Source organism: Balearica regulorum, chromosome 9 (assembly GCF_011004875.1).
Source record: "Balearica regulorum gibbericeps isolate bBalReg1 chromosome 9, bBalReg1.pri, whole genome shotgun sequence".
Lineage (NCBI taxonomy): Eukaryota > Metazoa > Chordata > Aves > Gruiformes > Gruidae > Balearica > Balearica regulorum.
Window position 1 is genome coordinate 4943454 of NC_046192.1, and position 18793 is coordinate 4962246.

Genomic DNA, 18793 nt, shown 5'->3' on the forward strand with positions numbered 1-18793 from the left:
TTTTATTCACAATAATAAGCTCTTTGAAAAGAGGGGAAAAAAGTCTCTCCATGTGGTTAGTTTTGTTTTAGGTGGCTGGTTCTTTTTGTTGTTGTTTTTTCTGGGCTTGGGTTTTCTGGTGTGCGTTTCATTCTTCTAATTTCTTTGCCGTTCAAAGGTGTGACTAAATACTGAGATACTGGTATGTACCGATGCTAGGTTTTGCAAGAAGGGCATTTGCTTGCCAGAAAGTTATCTTATTTATTCTAGTGAGTTGTTGTAACTCCAGGCCATTCCCTGTCTGAGTATTGACTTTCCTTTTGCAATCTGAAAGTTGTTTTGGACCAGAGAAGATAGTTCACGCTTGGCAGACAATGCTGCGCAAAGGCTCAAGTGCAAAGTGACGTGAAACCCACTGCTTGGCCACATTATTTTTTTTTTTATACAACCTTACGTATGTTAAGTACCTCTATGGCCTCTACAAATGAGGAAGGCTCAGGTATTGAACAGTTAAGTGATGCTTAGGTATGAAACCCTCAACCCACAGCCACTGACTGAAGTGACCCCTGAACCTCTCGGGCAGTTCCAGGCTGGTTTTTTAGGAGCTCTGAGCCCCTGCAACTCCAAAAATCCAGCAGAGGTGCAGTCATCGACCCTTCAGAGGCAGCCTGAAAACGTTGTGGTGCTCCTCAGCACCCTCCTGCCAGCTGAATGGGCGCAGCAATGCCACGCTGCCTTAGCAGGTTTAACAGACCATGGGAGCGACCACAGACCATCGCTCCAAGCGATGCAGGAGCGTGACTTTTTGAAGTTTGAGGTAGGCACCGGCTACTATAGTGAAGAACTTAATTGTAACCTTGGCTTATTCTTCCAGACCTGTAAACTCTAATGTCATTCAGCGTTTATACAGTGTATCTCCTGCAATGTTACTCCCTGCTGCTTTCAGCCAGGATCTCTAAAAAAACCCTCAGCAAATACAGAAGTGTTAGAGAGACTAGATAAGCTCTTGAGTGGACAAGAGGTAATGCAAGGAAGAAGGGGGGGGGAAATAAAAGGAAGTGGACAAAGACAACAGATACGTGTTAAACAGATGTAAAACCAACATGCAAAATATTATGAGCTATGGCTTTTGAGCTGCTTTGGCATGAAATACTCCCTTATGACAAGCCTGTTCAGTGGCCATCTTCCGATGCCTCTGCGGGAAGGGACCGCTGCTGGCAGCAGTGTCTGGCTGCCGGTACGGCTGCCCGCTGCTGCAGGCAGGGCTGCACGGGGGCCGAAGTCCTAAAAACTGGCGTGCTTCTCCCGAGCATCGGAGAAGGAAGTAGGGAAGGAGAAGCGACAGATTAGAAACAGCCAGAAAGCTTCTGGAACGGAGCAAAGGAACATTAGATACTCCCAACTCTTTCATTTTTTAGGTGTTTTAAGTTGACAGGCACTTAAAGGAACAAATCCTCAAGTGTCTTATTTTCCAACAGAGAAAAAAAAAATCAGACTTGAGCACTGGCTTGTGGCAGTAAGGGAGCGTACAGCAATTTTGTACTCCATTTATTACAACTGGTGCCATTTAGCATTATGTACTGTTTATCCCTACAGGAAATGTATTTTCTGCAAGGCACTTTTGTAAAGTAAAAAGGCACCAGTTGCTGCTTACAGATGCCACGTGTTCTTTGGGAAGTCAGTCCCTCTGGAATGACTAGCTCAGCCTACAGGGAAGAGGCAAGGGTTTGAACCCACCACCTCGTATCTGGGCAGACTCCTCAGTGCTTTGCAGGGGTTTGGTAGTCGTCCTTGCAGGATAGGCAGAGAGCAGCAACATACCCAAAACCAACTTTTTTTTTATTTGTAGCACAGGAACATTGGTCATGGTACTACCCTCAGGTTTACTTTAGAAGTTACTTCCAGTTACGGTGTTGCTGGTCTCCAGTACCTTGTATTTTTGCTGAAGCTGCTTATTTTTCTAGAACTAAATGTTATCGTTTTAAAATTCTTAGAAAAACCTTAAAGGAAACTAGCAATACAGCATGACTTAAAAAAAACCTACCCCACAACCAAAAACCTAAAGCAGTATAACTCATGGTAAAACCACAGCTTAAGTCATTCTTTCACTGCATGTAATTATGAAAAAGATATCATTGTAGTAAACTCTAACAAGATGTGACAATATCTTGGAAGCAGATAGAAATGAAAAACATGGGTTGAATAAGCCACAGCTGACAAAGCCAGACCATTAACCACTACGTAAGTTTGGTAAACAATCCAGTACTGCTTCATGTATTTTGAGTTTAAGATCAAGAGAGACCATTGGCTTATCTCAACCAATCTTTTCAACAACCAAGGCCACTGAACTTTACCACAGTAGCCTCAGGTTGTATAAAGCTGCCTTGAAGGAAAGCACCTAGTGGTGTTTGGCACCCATTAGAGGGATGTGTGATCCATTAACTTTGTCAGTTTTAAAAAATGTTTATCTTCCTAAGTATTAACCAGTTGTACCCCATTCTGAAGTTATTTGGACAGAGCTTTTGGTCACTTAATTGAAGAGCTTTTTTTATTCCTCCTTTAAAAAAATGTAATGCAGACTTGTTACATCAGAGAGCAATAGGATAAAAACCTTTATTGTTCCACCTTTGTCGGAGTTCATTTTCTATTGGTAGGCATTTTTGTAACTGTAGTTTACACTAGAAACTTCAGCTCCTTAGAGGCTTAATTTGGAGTAGCAAAAAAAAAAAACCTTCAAAACTGATTCAATCCCATGTCTTCAAGTAATATACCACTTGGGCACAAGGAATCTCTAGGATTGGAATCAGTTAGATCTTCCACCTCCTCCCTTTCCTGTGTTCTTTGTCCTCATTTCATGCCAAGCTTTCACCAGCGGTTCTCTGTTCTTCCATATGAGCTCATGGCCGTAAGTCACGTACCACCTGAGAAAGAAAATACTAGTTAAAACCAACTGCAACTTTTCTCTGTATCTGAGGAACAGACAGATGACTACAATCAAGTAACTGAAATCCTTTTTGAGACAAGATAAACTGAGGCAGAAAGAACAACGTTCTTGGAAAGTGGCAGGTAAGCCACTTGTTCTCTTGACACCTAATAGTTAACTTCTTTGTGTTCTTGCTTGTCTCAGTCCTGAGAATGAATGTTTTTTGTGCCTTTAATTTCATGCTCTCATGATTTCTACTTAAAAGAAGATGTAAAAACCTATTTTCATTTAAGAGACTGTTATAATGGTACTGTTGCTTGTGCTAATCCTTACTGACAACACCAAGCAAAAGTATTTTTTTCACATGTAAATACAACTGCCTCATAATGAACAGTCACTTTCCATTCAAAGTGAATTTTCTTCTATAAACATCTAAATGAAGATTTAAGCTGTTGAAGTGCTCTATCTTTATATTCATAGAGAACTATGTATGCCGATATTTGCATAGCAGCATATAAGTAATTAAGCAAGGGAGGTTATGGTGGAGAGGTGGGAGGGGAAGCAACTGCATGGAAGTAGGCTGAAGTTCTCGCACAGGCTTAACTTCACACCCAAGTCCTGAAGCTAACAAAAGCACTTTTATATGAGCCTTCAGCCAGTGCCAGGTAAACTGGCCACTATATTAAATCATATAGCTGCTCGCTGAAGCAGACAATTGTCTGAGGCAATATACAGAAAACACTTTGTCCATTCAACATATGTCCCAAATAGAGGTCCTGTTTTAGGATGAAGCGACCAAAATGATCAGAGTAGAACATATGTAGGTGAGGAAGGAAAGATATTTGTCAACTCAAGACAATTTTTACTGCAACTATACTATTTAATAATATGTGAATCTGTATTATAACGAACAAGCTGATATAGATGCATTATGGCAGAAAGTAGTTACGAATCAGCAAGACAACATCAACTGCATTTGTGATGCCACAGGAAGGGAGAAAAGGAGACTGTGCAGCACAGAACTTGCTGACACCAAAGCCAAGAAATAGCAAACAAAGGCAAACCAGTTTGTAGACCAAAATAAAAGCATCCTCCACCTGTTCTTTGTCTGGCCTAGTTAAATGTCAGGTAGGCTTTTAAAATGCCTACATAAAAAGCTTAAAAATGCTCTTAGCAGTAAGTGTGCAAATTAAGAAAATACTGCAATCAGGTAGAAGGGGATAAACTCATTAGACAATGTAGTTAAAACACAGAACAATGCAGAACTGTTTCCTACAAACTGGTTTCTGGTAGTTCTTCCCAATTAGGAAGGCTCCACACAAAGACAATGCAGCCACATTGAGAAACAGCACTAGAGGCTGCTCAAAGGAATTTGGCCTGAGCTTATGCTAACTCTGTAGCTCTCTAAATCAGTAATTAGAGGAAAAACACTGAGACACAAAGGATTTTTCTTAGCTGTTTAATTCTAAAGTTATTTTAATTTGTCCATACTGTGTCTTGTGAGAATCTTTTCTGCCTTGTGACTCTTCAGTGTGCTGGGGAGAGCAGGACAGAGACAGCCAGCCCAGGTTAGGGTGACAGGACAATCTGACATCTAATCTATCGCTCTAAGGCAGTTCAGCTCAATTTCTTTCAGTTCTAAGCATCTATTAACAGTATTTTCCACACAATTTTATAGCACTACAAGGATAACAGTGAGTTCTCTTTAATGCTACTTAAGACAACTTTCCACAAAACCCCCACACTTCAGAGATAAGAGGAAGCAAAGAGGGGGAAGAAATGTAGGATGAATTTAAATACAAAACAAACAGAAGTTAGTAAATACAGACTTACATTCCAAAAAGAGCTCCCCCAAGATGTGCAGCGTGGTCAAAAAGTCTCCAGCCTAGAGCAAGCCCTGCAGTGTCAAATGCAATTATGGCTTTTAAAGCCTGGAAAGGAACAGAACACAGAATGGACAGGATCAGTCACAGCATATAATGGCCACTGGTAATAAAGGTTCATATTCTGGCACAGAGCAAATATTTGAGATCAAAAAACACCCCATAAATTTCATATCAAAGCAATCACTGTAAAAAAAATTTTAAAACAACAGATTCAGTCCTTAGCTGTACCGTGCTGTAAAAATACAGACATGAGCAGCTACAGAATAATGCATGGTAAGAATGTGAACATCTCAAATAGTCTTAATTTCTAAAGCTACACATACATTCTGAACTTGGGTCAGGAAAAAAAGAGGAAGTTAGTTACTTGAAAGAGTACATGCTATGAGAGACTACAAAATATGGAACTGCAACATTCTCGTTCACTAATTCTGACATAGCTTAGACTTATGTGCATCTATTCTCCCCAACACAATTCTCTATGGGATGGAACATGTGGGGCAGCATCCCTGTCATCAGATATAAATTGATCATCACGCTCTCCCAAATGACATGTCTGTAGGAAGGTAGAAAATCGAGATGACCGTGAACAACTCCATGGCCAGAAACAGCATGAGCAATGGTGTACCATCCTCAGGAGATACAAACCACCATAACTGTAATTATGCAAAATTTTACTAAGTGCCTCATTCCAAAAAGATCAACAGATTTAATGTTAGGATGAAATGTTAAAGTAGGATTTCTTTCCTTAAGCATACGTGTTAGAATAGCAGCTATATTGCTACATTGGCTTTTTTATTTTAAAAGCAGATTACAGTATATGTAAGGTAGGCCAAAGGAGTACACGCAGTTTAGAAATATGATTACGTAGTAGAGGTTCTTACTTAGGACTTAGGGCATAATATAAATCATTCCAACATTTATATTGCAACAGCCAATGTTGCTCTTGTTTTCTGTTGCAATGAGTACTTTCTCATGGCAATGCTCTCTGTGGCTCTGCTAACACTTCTACCTCGGCCATCTTTTTTAGGAAAGATGCAGTTAAAGGGTAGCGTGCAAAAAGCTGGGTCCACTCAAGCAGAAGTGCAAGAAAAATATGAAGGCTACAGCTAAGAATGCTGGTTCAAAACTGTAAGCTTCACTTATTAAAAAACCAAAACTAAATCTCATGATCTTGAAATGACAAAGTTTTACTGTTTTACTTAAAGCAGTTAAATAACTTTAAGTAGTGGACCAAGATGATTAACTTATTAAAGCAAGTCAAGATATACATGAGAAGCTTTTCTTAAATGGGGTAGTGGATGTGCTTAAATGCACTTAATGAAACAAGAAAGGAGTCTTAGTGCTACACATGAAGAGCCTCAGTAGTTTATTTCTAATCCCAACAGTGTTCTTAAAAGTATCAAGAGGTAGTGGCCAAATGAGGAGGCAGGTATTCCTCTAGGGTTGGAATGTGATTTCCCTTGAGAAGTGAAATCCTGTTTCTCCCATCTTGATATTTTTTTTTTTTCAAAAAAGCACATCTAATAGATTAGGCTGTAACAAGTGCTGCTATAAAATAATCATCCATCAGAAAGAACAGTATGTGTATGCACACTTCCTCCTGAGTCCCTCCCAACTTCTTTTGCATTTTAGTATCAAATTTGAAACAGACCTGTGGAGGATGGAATTTAGAATAATTCTAAATTCACTACACTTTTGTGCAATGACTGTGCTAGGCTGCAACAATTCACAATTGGTCTCCAGGAATTCCATGACCTGTATTCTCTCTCGAAATAAATTTAACAGCTTGAACACAAAAGAAGAGGGGACATGCTCAGATACTGGAGACATACAGGAAAATATTTTAAGAGTAGGATTTATTTGAAGTTCAAAGGCACTTACATTTCCTGCTGTAAATGTGAACATTGGAAGAAATATGATGGCTAGTTTTGCTTCTGGCATCTTTGTACATACGGCTGCAAGGACAGTCATTATTGCTCCTGACTGCAAATACATTAAAACACATGAAAGTAAGCTGAGATGTTACATAAGGGAAAAATTATTTTTCTGTATGTGAACCTGTGTTCCTTTTGGCTTTCATTTTCAAATGCAGCCCTGTGGTAAACCTCAAAGCACCCCAGCAAAGTTCAGAATAAAAATAAAACAAGACACTTATTTAATTTCAATATCTGAAATTATAAATACTGGGGTAAAAAAAATATACCCCCCTTAAGCTTTTTTATATAACTAAGAACGTCCCTGATTTTTAAGATAATTTATGTTAATGTGCTTTTTTCCACCCAGTAAACCCTAGAAACTTATCTGAGATGTCTGTGTTGGATTAATATGAAGGGAATCATTCTGAACCTTGTACCAAAACAAGGAAAATAACAGATGGACAGGGACAAGAAATCTTTTGTCAATGAAACAAGCAATTCCCTGGTCTGTACTAAATTGACCATAGGCTTTTGTATCCATGAAATATCTCAATGGAAATGTTGTGAATATAGTAAACTAATGCAATGTGTGGCAACATCAGTAAGTTCAGATCAATAATCCTAATGGAAAGTAACTTGCTCGATATAGGTTATTCACAAGATAAAGGGACAATACATAGACAGCACCACCAAGAATTCTAACTTTGGGACAGCTTGATATATTTTTTTTCATTCCAATTGAAAAATAAGACTGACTTTTGGCTTTTATAAAAATTTAGTGAAGTAAGCTAAGCCTTTAAAACTTGGCAAATGGCTAGGTTTACCTCAAATGTTTTAAAATGTTCTACTACTAAAAATACTTGTAAAGGACAGACAACCACAACACCACCTCAGCCTGCCTCGTCTCTTTCATACTGTGAGACTTTTGGCAGGAATGCTGCCCTTTCTGTAGAACATTCCCTACAACTTCCACTAGTATCACATGCTGATTTTGTTTGATTACATTCTTTCTATTCTATTTTCAATTAGAGAAGACCGTGATAGTTCATAAATGCTATTGCATAATTGTGTAAGTTACAGAACTGAACTATCTGCTCAGTGACAAGAAGTCCTGCTGTTAAGTACTCGCAAGCCATTAGCATTAAGTGGTATTATTACTAGGTTGCTGCTACAAGAGTTAACGTATTGGAAGAACAGGCACACAAGAATCGCTGCCTGGTTACTTTGGTAAACTTTCCTCGTTTCCACTATCCCAAATATATTCTTGGCTTTTAAGCAGGTTAGAGAATACAGCAGGCTTTGAAAATGGCTTCAGAGATCATTATTATGTGTCTCATATTCTGAGATACTTACAGCTCCAAGGGATGGTTCAAACCTTCCAGTGGCCATTTTAGCAACATAACTGACAAAAGTGGAGATCACCCCTAGAAAGGAAAAATGACTATTAGAAACAACGCCAGCAATACAGACAAGCATCAGAAAGTACAGTATTATCTGTACATCTTACTAAGAAAGCTAGTGTAGGTGGTGTGGTTTGTTGGAATTTTTTTTGGGTGGTGGTGGTTGTTTTAACTTGAATTATCTGTTATCTTTTCCCATGAAACTCCCATGAGTCTGTATAAAGAGCTATTTTATTTTGGTAGCTAAGCATGACTTAAAACCAGATACTTGTATTGTCATGATACTTTGAAGCCAAATATCCTAAACCCATCAAAATTCTGTATGACAGCAAATAAGGACTGCAGTTAGTATAGAGCAACGTGTGGGACTGAATGATGGCCATCTGTCATCATAAAACTATTAACCATGCATGTGCTTTACTTGCATGAATATATATTTATATTTAAGTGTTGTAAATATATATATATTTAACATTACCAGCAGAAAGATAGACTGCAATGAACTGCTCACATCCCAGAAGAGAGACAATGCTACTGGAAAAACTCCACAAAACATACATATTTGCTGCCATGTGGAATAGAGAGAAGTGACTAAATGTAGACAGCAGCATGGGAGAACACAGGGCTTCTACAAAAGAGAAAAATAATTAAAAAAAAGTCAGTGTTTTAATTTGCTTGAACTTACAAACTAGAAATTTATCAAGACATATATAGGCTAATTATGCTTAGAATTCTCAAATACAAGCTATGTGATAAACCCAGAAATGTAACAAATTTTAAATTCCATGCAATACCTTTTGAAAGGTAGAACATATACCCCAGAGACATGCAAGCTGCACAAACAGCTACTTTAGAAAGTCTTAATTGCCTACGGGGGAACGTTTCATATAAGACATTTATCTTATGACACCTCTCCTATGCTTTGGAAAGGAAAAACGAGATTTTATTTATATACGTATATGGTGAAAGATTTTTAACATACTATATGAGCATCTATATAAAATTATTTTGTTAAAGTCATAAAGAAAAACTAGGTTTTTCAAAAAGCTACTATCTTTCCTCACTGAAGCAGCAGTCTTGAAAACGCAAAAAGCACCCAGTTAGCAGGTTTAAAGGTCAGCATTATCTGATTATTTAAAACAGGAGTGTTTGGGGTCACTAATACTTATATCTGGATAACAGCTATCTAATTGTTCTGCCATTAAATACCAGTAACTTGCTTTCCTGAGTTAAGCTTTTTAACACACTTCACACATGGTGAAAGCCAAGTGGTTTTTGTTTTGTTGGTTTTGATTTTTTTTTTTTAATGTGACCAAAAGGGCAGCTTTGAAACAAGGACTCCATACAGAACATAAGGACTAATGGTCATCTGTTGACGAATGTGCACATGCATGTGACTGACTGTTCTATCTGCATTCCACAGAACATTAAAGGAAGAAGAAAAAAAATAAATAACATTTCAGACTAGTTTTTGAATGGCATTACATAGTATGATTTACTGTCCTCCTTCCCAAAGACTGGCATGATTAGCATTCTGCCCAGGAAAGCAAAGATACCACTTAGAGAGAAGTGCCTCTTCACCTTTACAAAGGCAGGAGCTGCATCCCACTGAATGCAGTTAAAGGCCAGACAACAGGTAACAGTTTTGACATCACAGTATTTAGAAAAGCACCAGTGAGGAGATGTAAGTAAGCTATGCGCCATTCAAAGCTTTTGTACGATCTGAGGTTCTATTACAACCCCACGTAGCCAAGTTCCCCAAATTATTGTTCACTTACTGGAGGATGGGTCTGAGGTGAAATATGTAAACATAACCCGTCGCATACCAGGCAGCCTCCATAAACAGAATACAAAGACATTTGCAGCTATAATACCTATTAAGAGGAAAAAACAGTATAAAAGCAAGTTATAAATGTAACATGCCATAATGTTTACTGTAAACAACACTCAAAAATAAGCTTACAAGAATCATACTTTTTCTTTGCTATTTCTTTAAAAGCAGTATCCACTTCTTATTTTATAAACAGTTTAGAAAAAGCAAAGAAAAATACTGAAAGCTGCATTTATATAGTGGAAGCCTTTCAGAAACATGACAATTAATTGCGACTGTTTTAATGCATGATGTAATGAATGAATGCAACAACCCAGAAAATCTGTACTTAAGACATTCAAGTTACGGTTTCAAATTTCTGTTCCACTATAGAACCAACAAAACAAGGGCCAGCTCGAGAGGTCTCATTCCTTGCCTCTCTAGCTGCTTATTCCCAAGCGCCACCCAACTGCCGCACGGTTGCGTTTAACTGTGCACGCAGGCTGGGGGAAGCATACAGACACGCAGTACGCATCCTTTCCACTTTCTGGGGAGGTTTGGTTTTGAGGTAATTCTAAAAATGCTCTTTAGAGGTTGAGCATAAACAGTTGAGTTGGCATTGCTAAGGCATAGTTACCTGTGGGATATCGCAAACGCACAGCTTTTTACTTCACAGATGTTTACTGCAATCTTATTTCAGTTTAAATATAAATATAAACATAATGATGTAAAGTTATTGTTTGTTTAAAGTGCCTTATTTCTATCCAAGCATTTAAGTATTGAAAACGTTTTTATAATAGCTAGAAACATTAGAGGGGAAAATAATTGTGCTTCATTTACAGAATGGTAAATGTCACATAATTATTCTCTATTTGAAGTTCACAACAAAATGTAAGAACTGTGAAAAATGATGATACATAAATCCCAGAACCAAAATTTTAATAGATCTCTTCTTTTGGCACTCCATCCTATTCCACCATACTGTTTTATTAGAGGAAATATTTTCCCTGCATGCTACACCAAGATGTTACAGAACTCTCAGCAATTTCAGTGCAGTAAGCCCAACCTTGTTACGCCAATCAGGGGTAAGCGTCTGAACAGCTCAGGGTCTCCAGTGAGAATTTATACTGCTTGTTGGATTAACTCGATGTTGAGGGATGCTCTAGGGACTACAGAATATGAATCTTCACATCCCTCTGCCCCAATGCAATATTTGTATCTGTATCATGACTTGGTTTGCATGTTGAAGAGCAATTCAAAGCACTATACAAAACTTCCTGACAGGATTTGTTAGTATGTAGAATATATAAGAGCAGATATGGCTTAGCTATTTTATTTGGATTTTAATCAAGTTCTCATCAATTTCTCTCCACACATTACATTTATCTTGGCAGTTTCAAGTGATGTTAGGCTAATCAATCAAAACTACAACAGAACCAAAGGCAAGCATGCAAAATAGTTGCTGCTTGTTTGCAACACAATGTATGTAAAATAGCAAAAAATTTATCAGGGAGTTTTATTTCCACATATCAGTAGAATATATACTCACATTCCTTCTAAAAGCATTTGCTGTTTTTCACAGTTCCTGAGTAAAATCTTGCTGGGGGAAGATTCTAGCTAATCCTCCACACTCTCTCACGCAGATGCATCGGAATTTTTTTAACGCATACAAACAAATAGTTTGTGAGAAAGTAGTGTAGCAGAAATAGTGTATGTGCAGGTGTAAGTTTACATGTGCTTTGTGCCTACCAACCTAAACGTGTACGAAAGCCATCTGTTTTAACATACTGTACCTGTTTGCCATATTTCGCTTCCTGTGAATGTCTAATACTTGTAAGCTAACACAAACCTGTCACAGTCCGCTGACCCTCAGTCAGGCTATTCCACCAGCTGTTAACCTGAAATGGAATTGTTGTACATCAGTGCCACTGGAGTATTTGCAATTTCAAAAACAGTCACGTGAGATTCTACCTTTTTCAGAACAGAAAGCATTTGTTTGAAATTTAAGTAAATCTGTTTCAAACTTTTATTTCTGATTGGTTTAGCTTTTCAAGTTGGCATTTTCTTACTCGAGTAGTTATCTACCCTCCTTTCCATAAAATATCCCAACATAGATGAAGGGTTTCTTCAAAAAGAATGGGGTCATATCCTTTTACACAACTCCACGGCTTTGCCTCTGCTTGTACTAAACAAGGATCTATCCCATAATGCTTACTTTAGCAGATTAGCCAAAGCTAGCATAAACCCTGCCTCGACTAAGCCTCGCCCTAACGCTGTCTAACATCACACCACCCACCTTTGAGAGATTCCACTTTTGTGCCAGGGTCACTTTTGCAGAGGTGGCTCACAAGATGTGGAATCCATTCCCCCTTGCGTCCAGCTCACCCAGCCCTCCTCCAAGCTTAAAACCCCTGAAAAAGTTTATTTTGAGCGCAGTCAGCCCACAGATAAATTCCACCCCCCCCCTTCCCCATCCTCAGCTTTAAGAATCACTTTGGACAAATGTTTTCTTGATAGCTCAATGACCTTCCAACTATATTAATGGGGACAATGTCAAAAAAATTATCTGTAGGTTGGAGGCAATAATGCTGTACGAAAGAAATCATTCAGTAGTTGATATCAAAGTAACAACTTCACTGCATATTTTTTTTTCCAATTCCCTGGCATAGGATACAGATACTGTTATTTCCTACAAAGTTCTCCAGTATAAGAACACTAAACAAACATGATTCTTCTAAAATACAAGTAGATGCCCTCAGAAGCTACTGGGGGATCCTGAATTTTTAAAAACAGAACTTACCAGTTGAAGATGGGGATTGGGAGTTTAAGCCTATTAACAACAGGGCAGTTTTGTTTTATATTTTGGATAGCCAATCCACAAGATCTTTCCCTTCAGGTTTTGAAGAAAAGCAACAGTGTAAAACCAAAATTATTTAAAATATTAAGTGGCAATCATAATCTCACCTGCACTTCATACACACTGAGCAAGAAAGCATGCTTTGCTGTGCTTCACTAAGATACAGTTAATTTTCTTTATAGCAGCTTCTACATGCTGCTGTGTTAGATTTTTGACCAAAGCAGTACTGATAACACACTAATGTTCTGGGTTCTGCTGAACAGAGTTTGCACAGCATCAAGAGCTTTTTCATTTCTCACTCTGCCTCTGCAGTGAAAAGACCGGGGGTGTGCAACAGGTTGGGAAGGGACACAACCAGGCAGATGACTCGAACTAACCAGAGAGACAGTCCCTACATATAATGTCATGCTCAGCAAAAAAAAAGGGGAAAAGAGGGGATTTTAGGAGGTCTAACCATCTTGTGCTCATGAACTGGCTGGGCTTTGGTCTACCCACAGGAGATACTGAGTGACTGCCTTTGCATCACTGTTTTTTTTCTTCTCTCTTCTCTGACTTATCCATCACTTTTTAAACAACTTTTGGTGGTGGTTTTATCTTTACCCCCAAGTTTTCTTGCTTTTATTCTTCCTTTTCTCTTCCCCCATCCCACTAGGGTTTGCAAGGGAAGTGAGCAAGCAGCTGTGTGGTGCTTAGCTGCTCACCAGGGTTAACCCACAACATGTGCCCATTTCCAAAGAATTACACAGTGCACACAATTCACGTTACAAAAGCAGCTCCTCTGTCCTACCCAGGACCCCGTGATTTTCCAGCTCCACACTCAGCCCTACTTCCCTTGGGCAAGCAGACCCTAAAGAGTAATTAAGCCTGGTCTATCACAAGCCACAGCAGTAACCTTGAAAGAAACGTAAAACATACATGCATGTTTAGTTTTAAATATACTTAGTTGAAAACTAAATGACTCACGCTTTTGGGATGGCAGCTAAATTTATACGTATTGCCATGCTTACATTGTTCTTACTGCCCAAACTCCAAAGTATTTGCATAGAAATGTCAGCTCTCAAAAGAAAAAACACCAAACCTCTAAACCCTCGTATTTGTCAAGTACAGGTTGAAACTAGAAATGCGTTTCAGAAGCCAGAGCATTAAAAAAATGTTATATGTAAGGTTCAGCATTTAAACTAGCTCTGTCCTCTTTGGGAGTTCATGTTCACTTTTGAGAACACATAGACATAGCAACAACTGAAATTTTTTTATAGTAAAAAAGCAAAGGGTACCTAGTTTATATATACAAACTACTACCGATCTCCCTTCCCTGCATCTCAGGGTGAAGATGATAGTTTTCCCCAGTATAGCTTTTGCAGTGATATTGTGAGTTACAGTTTTATAGAACGAATTCTACCAGTTTTTCTGGTAATGAAAGGTATCCACTGCAATTTGCTGAGGACCTATGATTTCTCCGAGTAAAAACTGAGGATAAACAGGACACGTATCTGTTGTATGAATGGCGCACCAGATGAAAGACGCAGTCATGTTGTACGCTTCTGCAGTGACCCACCCGCCTGCAAACAGGCCGGGCCTGGCTCCGTGTACCTGCTTTCTGAAGTCCCCCCTCTTCTGCGGCCGTATTTTATCCAACCAGTCTGCTCGAGCTTCCTCAAAATAGGTCTGGACCCGCGACTTGAGCGACTCATACTGCCAGATGGCGGCGGATCCGAAGGCAGAGCCTGTGAACTGGGCGACATGGGGTAAAAACTCAGAACGCACGCACCGTCCTGACGTCTGTCCCTGCGTGGCTTCGGCCGGGGGAGCCAGGCTCTCCCGTTCCCAGTTGCTCGGCCCTGAGCACTGCACGTTAATGGCGATTCAGGCACCGCTGACAGACGGGGGGTCCCGCCACAGAGCCGCCCGCCGGGGGTCCCTGCAGACACACCCCACACACATCCCCCCCGTCCGGACACGGGTAACCCCCGGCCCGCAGGAGCCGCTTACCCCCACCGCGAACAGCAGCGGCTTGACCAGACGACGCGGCGAGGGGCGGCCGGCGCGGGTCGGCGGCGGCACCGGGCAGAGGCTGCGGCGCGGGGGCGGCGGGCCGGGCCGCGCCTCGGCGGCGGGGGCGGCGGGGGGCTCCTCGGGCCGCGGCCTCGCCCGGCGGAAACCCTGTCGCTGCTCCAGCAGCACTGTCAGCCTGCGGGGGAAAGATGCGGACCGTCAGCACCGCCGCGCCCGCCCCCCGCCCCCGCCGACAGCCGCCCCCGGCCCGGCCCGGCCCGGCCCGGCGGTACCTGTGCGGCCGCGGGCCCCAGGCGCGGGCCCAGCACCGCCACGCCATGTTGGGCGCCTCCCCGCGCGCCGAGCGCTTCCGGGGCAGCCAGCCGCCATCTTGCGGGCGCGGCGTTGGGCGCCCAGCGGTGGGCCCGGGGGAGCTGCTCCATACCCCCCAGCGCGCCGGGCGGGGAGCGGCCCGGGGGCTCCCCAGCATCGTCGGACCGCTCCGCACGGTGGGCACCCATGGAGCTCCCGGGGCTCTGCCGAGGAGGGCATTTCCGACAGTGCCGCGGCTGCTGCCGGCCGCCGGGTCGGATCCGCCCACGTCCCGCCCCGGCCGCCATGTCGAGAGGGCGTCCCACTCTGCCCCGCCATAGAGGGAGTGGCGCTGCGGGGCACCCGTGGCCGCCATGATGAGTGTGGCACCTCGTTTACCTCGCGGATCCCCTTGGCGGGTGGCCCCGGCGCCACGTAACGAAGGGTTTCTGTGTTTTTAATGTTTTCTCTAGAAGCCTTCTGGAATAGATAGAGCCCGTCTCCCCCTAGCCTGGGGCTCAGCCTGCAGCAGCCAAGGAGGCAAGACTTGCCTTGCTCCGCTGCGTGGCTCCACCTCACCACACCTCACCGCCTTTCCTCACCTCGCCTCACAGTCAGGCTGCCCCAGCAAAGGGCTGCGCATGGCTGACCAGGCGCGAGGCAGCTGCTCCTGCCCCGCCGCCTCCTCTCAGGGCTCTTCGCCATGCTCTTCCTCGCCCGGGTGGGTTGTCCCCAGGTGTTGGGCAATCCTTGCTGCCATCCGGGGCTCCCGCTCTCTGGCACTGTGCTGCTCTTCCCGGCACGATCTTCCTGCCAGTGGTGCGGCCGGGTGGCTCTGGCAGGGCTGGTGAGGCAGCATGCTGGCAGGGAGCAGTCCTTGCCCAGCTGTTGCTGCAAACACCGACCCCCTTCCTGAAATTAAATGGGAAAAGAACATAGGCGTGTTTGCTTTGAAAATAACTGGTCATTGGGAAGGTTCAGGAAGTCACATGCACCTTTCTGGTTATCTTGCCATGGAGATACTAATGGGACAACCAAGCAACCTACGCGTCAGTCACGCCGGGGCCTCCTGAGGTCAGAGTGCAGAGCTGCCAAAATCAAGCCACTCAGTAAACAGTGGTTTATCTCGGAGGTGCACGGGAAGGACGAGTGGCAGCAGCCACATGTTGCAGCAGGAAAAGTTCAGCGTGGGTGTGAGGAACACGCTCACGGGAGAGCGGTTGCGCTGTCTCCAGCCCTGGGGCCGCCCTGGCGTGACTGGAGGGGCCTGGGCGAGCTCACCGATGCTGAAGCTGTGCTTTAGAGGGAGGCTGGCGGCAGTGCGGTCCCTTCCAACCCAAATTACTGTGTAGCTCGTCATGTGAAGGGAAAGTTAATAGCAAGATGAGAGTGAGCCTAATTAGACTATTCATAAGTTACACCAGCTTCAGGAGCACAGTTACAAAGTCAAATTGTTTGGAAGCGGAGAGGTATGAATTAACATTGTTCCTTTTTTTTTTAAAAAGTAATGAAAGAGTTTGACTTCTCAACTCAAGGCCAGAGCCTGACCTGAAGAAACCTCTATAGACTTGTGGTGGGAGACTGCTCTAAGTGGTTTAGTACTGTATTTAAATCTGCATTTTATCTTTTTCTGATTGCAGTAGTGGCCATGGGTCAGCCTCAGAATTTGCTTGAACTAAGAAATGATTAGCAGGTTCAAAGCTATACATTGCTAGTGTTAAAATGTGTGTGTGTGTGTGTGTGTGTATATATATATATATATATATATGTAAATGAAACCAGTGTGGTAATCAATGCTCTGTCTCTGTTTTTCTATGTAACAAAGTGAAAAAGAAGTAAAAGTTTTTTAACTTCCCAGTTTTGACACTTTTATCACTCATTCTTGCTTCCAGAGACCTTATCAGGAGTGATTTGTTTGTTTAAGTGACTTAAATATTTTTCATTGTTAACCCTTCCTGTCCTGTGTTCAACCAGACACATTTTGACTGTGCTCCCTTTAATATTAAGGTGATCTTGTTGCTCCCTCAGGGCTTCTATTTATAACGTTACAGCTCTTAGTTGAATATAGCCTATGTGTGCAATTTGTGAGGGATGATGCTCTGGGTTTATGTATGTATTTGGTTTATGCTCATTCTCCTTTGGACAGTTGCAAAGCATATTTGCTATTAGTTGTGCTATCCTCTCAAATCTATAGACAGTGACAGTGTATGGCAGCTAACACAATCAAGTCCTTGAGGGGTAAGGTGTACGTGGTACGGGTTGAAAGAGGAGGATGGTTTCAGTTGAAGTAACAAGCTGATTGCTTTTGAAAGCTTCTCTTTTGCAGATGGTTTCTATTAGCGAACTCTTAACCCTATTAAAGCAGTGCATTTCAATGGCATTACTTGTATCGTTAAAACTACAAGAGTGGTGAGAAATCAGCACCGCCATTGCATGGGGACTGCAGTCTTGTGCATGGCTGGTGGCCCAGAGGGAATAAGGTATCATCTGGTCTGTCCCATGGGGTTTGCACGGTCAGGAAGGGATGAGTCAGAGTGGCTCCTTGGAGCAGAGGACAACAAAGATAGGAGGAACAGCAGCAGCAAAGTGGTTGCAGAGCCGTCCCTGTCTCCGGCTGCTGGACCTCCTCCGGCCAGGAGCCAGGGAGGTCTGTCCTGCCTTGGGGCATGTCTGAAATCACAGTTTGTTAATGTGACACTGGATGGGTGTCTGTCTGCACTGATTACTGATCGCAGGGCTTAAATGCTGCCAGGAAAATATAAAGAATATAAAGAAAAGGGATTTTTTTTTAAACAGCCCCTCTGCCTTTGGTTTTCTTATTTTTTCTTTTTTTCTTTTTTCTTTTTTTCTTTTTTTTTTCTTTTTTTTTTTCTTTTTTTTTTTTTCCCTATTGGCCCATGTTTTACCCACTGGAGACATGCATTTCAGGAGAGGCTCTAGGGCTCTGTTTCTGCCTTGTGTGGCCTATTGATATGTGACCCATCACGGGGCTCCCAGTCCTCACTGAGACACCAGTCCCACTCCCCACCCCTAGGGATTCAAATACCAGCACTGCATGCTTTGCTTTCTGAATAGTAAAGATTTTCTTTGCATGCTTATCTTAAGAAGATCTGGAAAATAAAACACCTTTCAGTTGGTCCATTGTGCACCATGTTATCAAAATTTAGCCTTCTTGCCACTTATTGTTAGATTGTTATTCTGTATTTATTATTATTAGGTTGTTATTCTGTATTTGTGAAATCTAGTTTCCAAGCTTCCTCACTTTGAAACCTATGATATTTTAAATTATTGTATTTTAATGAGAAATTTGTGTTTACAAGTTTGACATATGTCCTACCCATAGTGATGGTGCAGAGCATGTCATTTTATCTTCTTTTCCTTACTGCCAGGAGTAAATTGTGATTGCATGGGTCATACCTATATAATAGGCGGAAACATTCATTTGGATTATTGGCCTGCCCATGTGGTGTAAAGTCTGCTTGCATTTGTTGCTTAATTTAAATTTATCATCTATATCTGATATTCTCTGTTGACAGTTTTGTGTGTTTTGAAGAGGTTACACAATCACTTGAAAGACAAATACTCCCTTCTCAATGTGACATTAAACTTTTATAGTGGAATATACACATTTTTAAGAGTGGAATAAGTTTAATCCTTTCCTTGTGCAAACAAATTCTGAGTGTTGCAGCCATTTAAAATGAATGATTATTGGAGGAGA

The 18793-nt window shown here is 41.8% G+C and overlaps 1 protein-coding gene across 1 annotated transcript; it reads right to left on the reverse strand.

Moving 5' to 3' along the window:
• Positions 1–2567: 2567 nt before the first annotated feature.
• Positions 2568–15268, reverse strand: PARL (presenilin associated rhomboid like). The gene is made up of 10 exons (XM_075760872.1): positions 15057–15268; positions 14761–14959; positions 14362–14502; positions 11764–11812; positions 9883–9978; positions 8583–8732; positions 8058–8128; positions 6670–6771; positions 4736–4833; positions 2568–2900 (listed from the first exon to the last, which is right to left on the reverse strand). The coding sequence occupies exons 1-10, from the start codon at positions 15251–15253 to the stop codon at positions 2783–2785; spliced, it is 1221 nt and encodes a 406-aa protein (XP_075616987.1). The 5' UTR covers positions 15254–15268; the 3' UTR covers positions 2568–2782.
• Positions 15269–18793: the final 3525 nt, after the last annotated feature.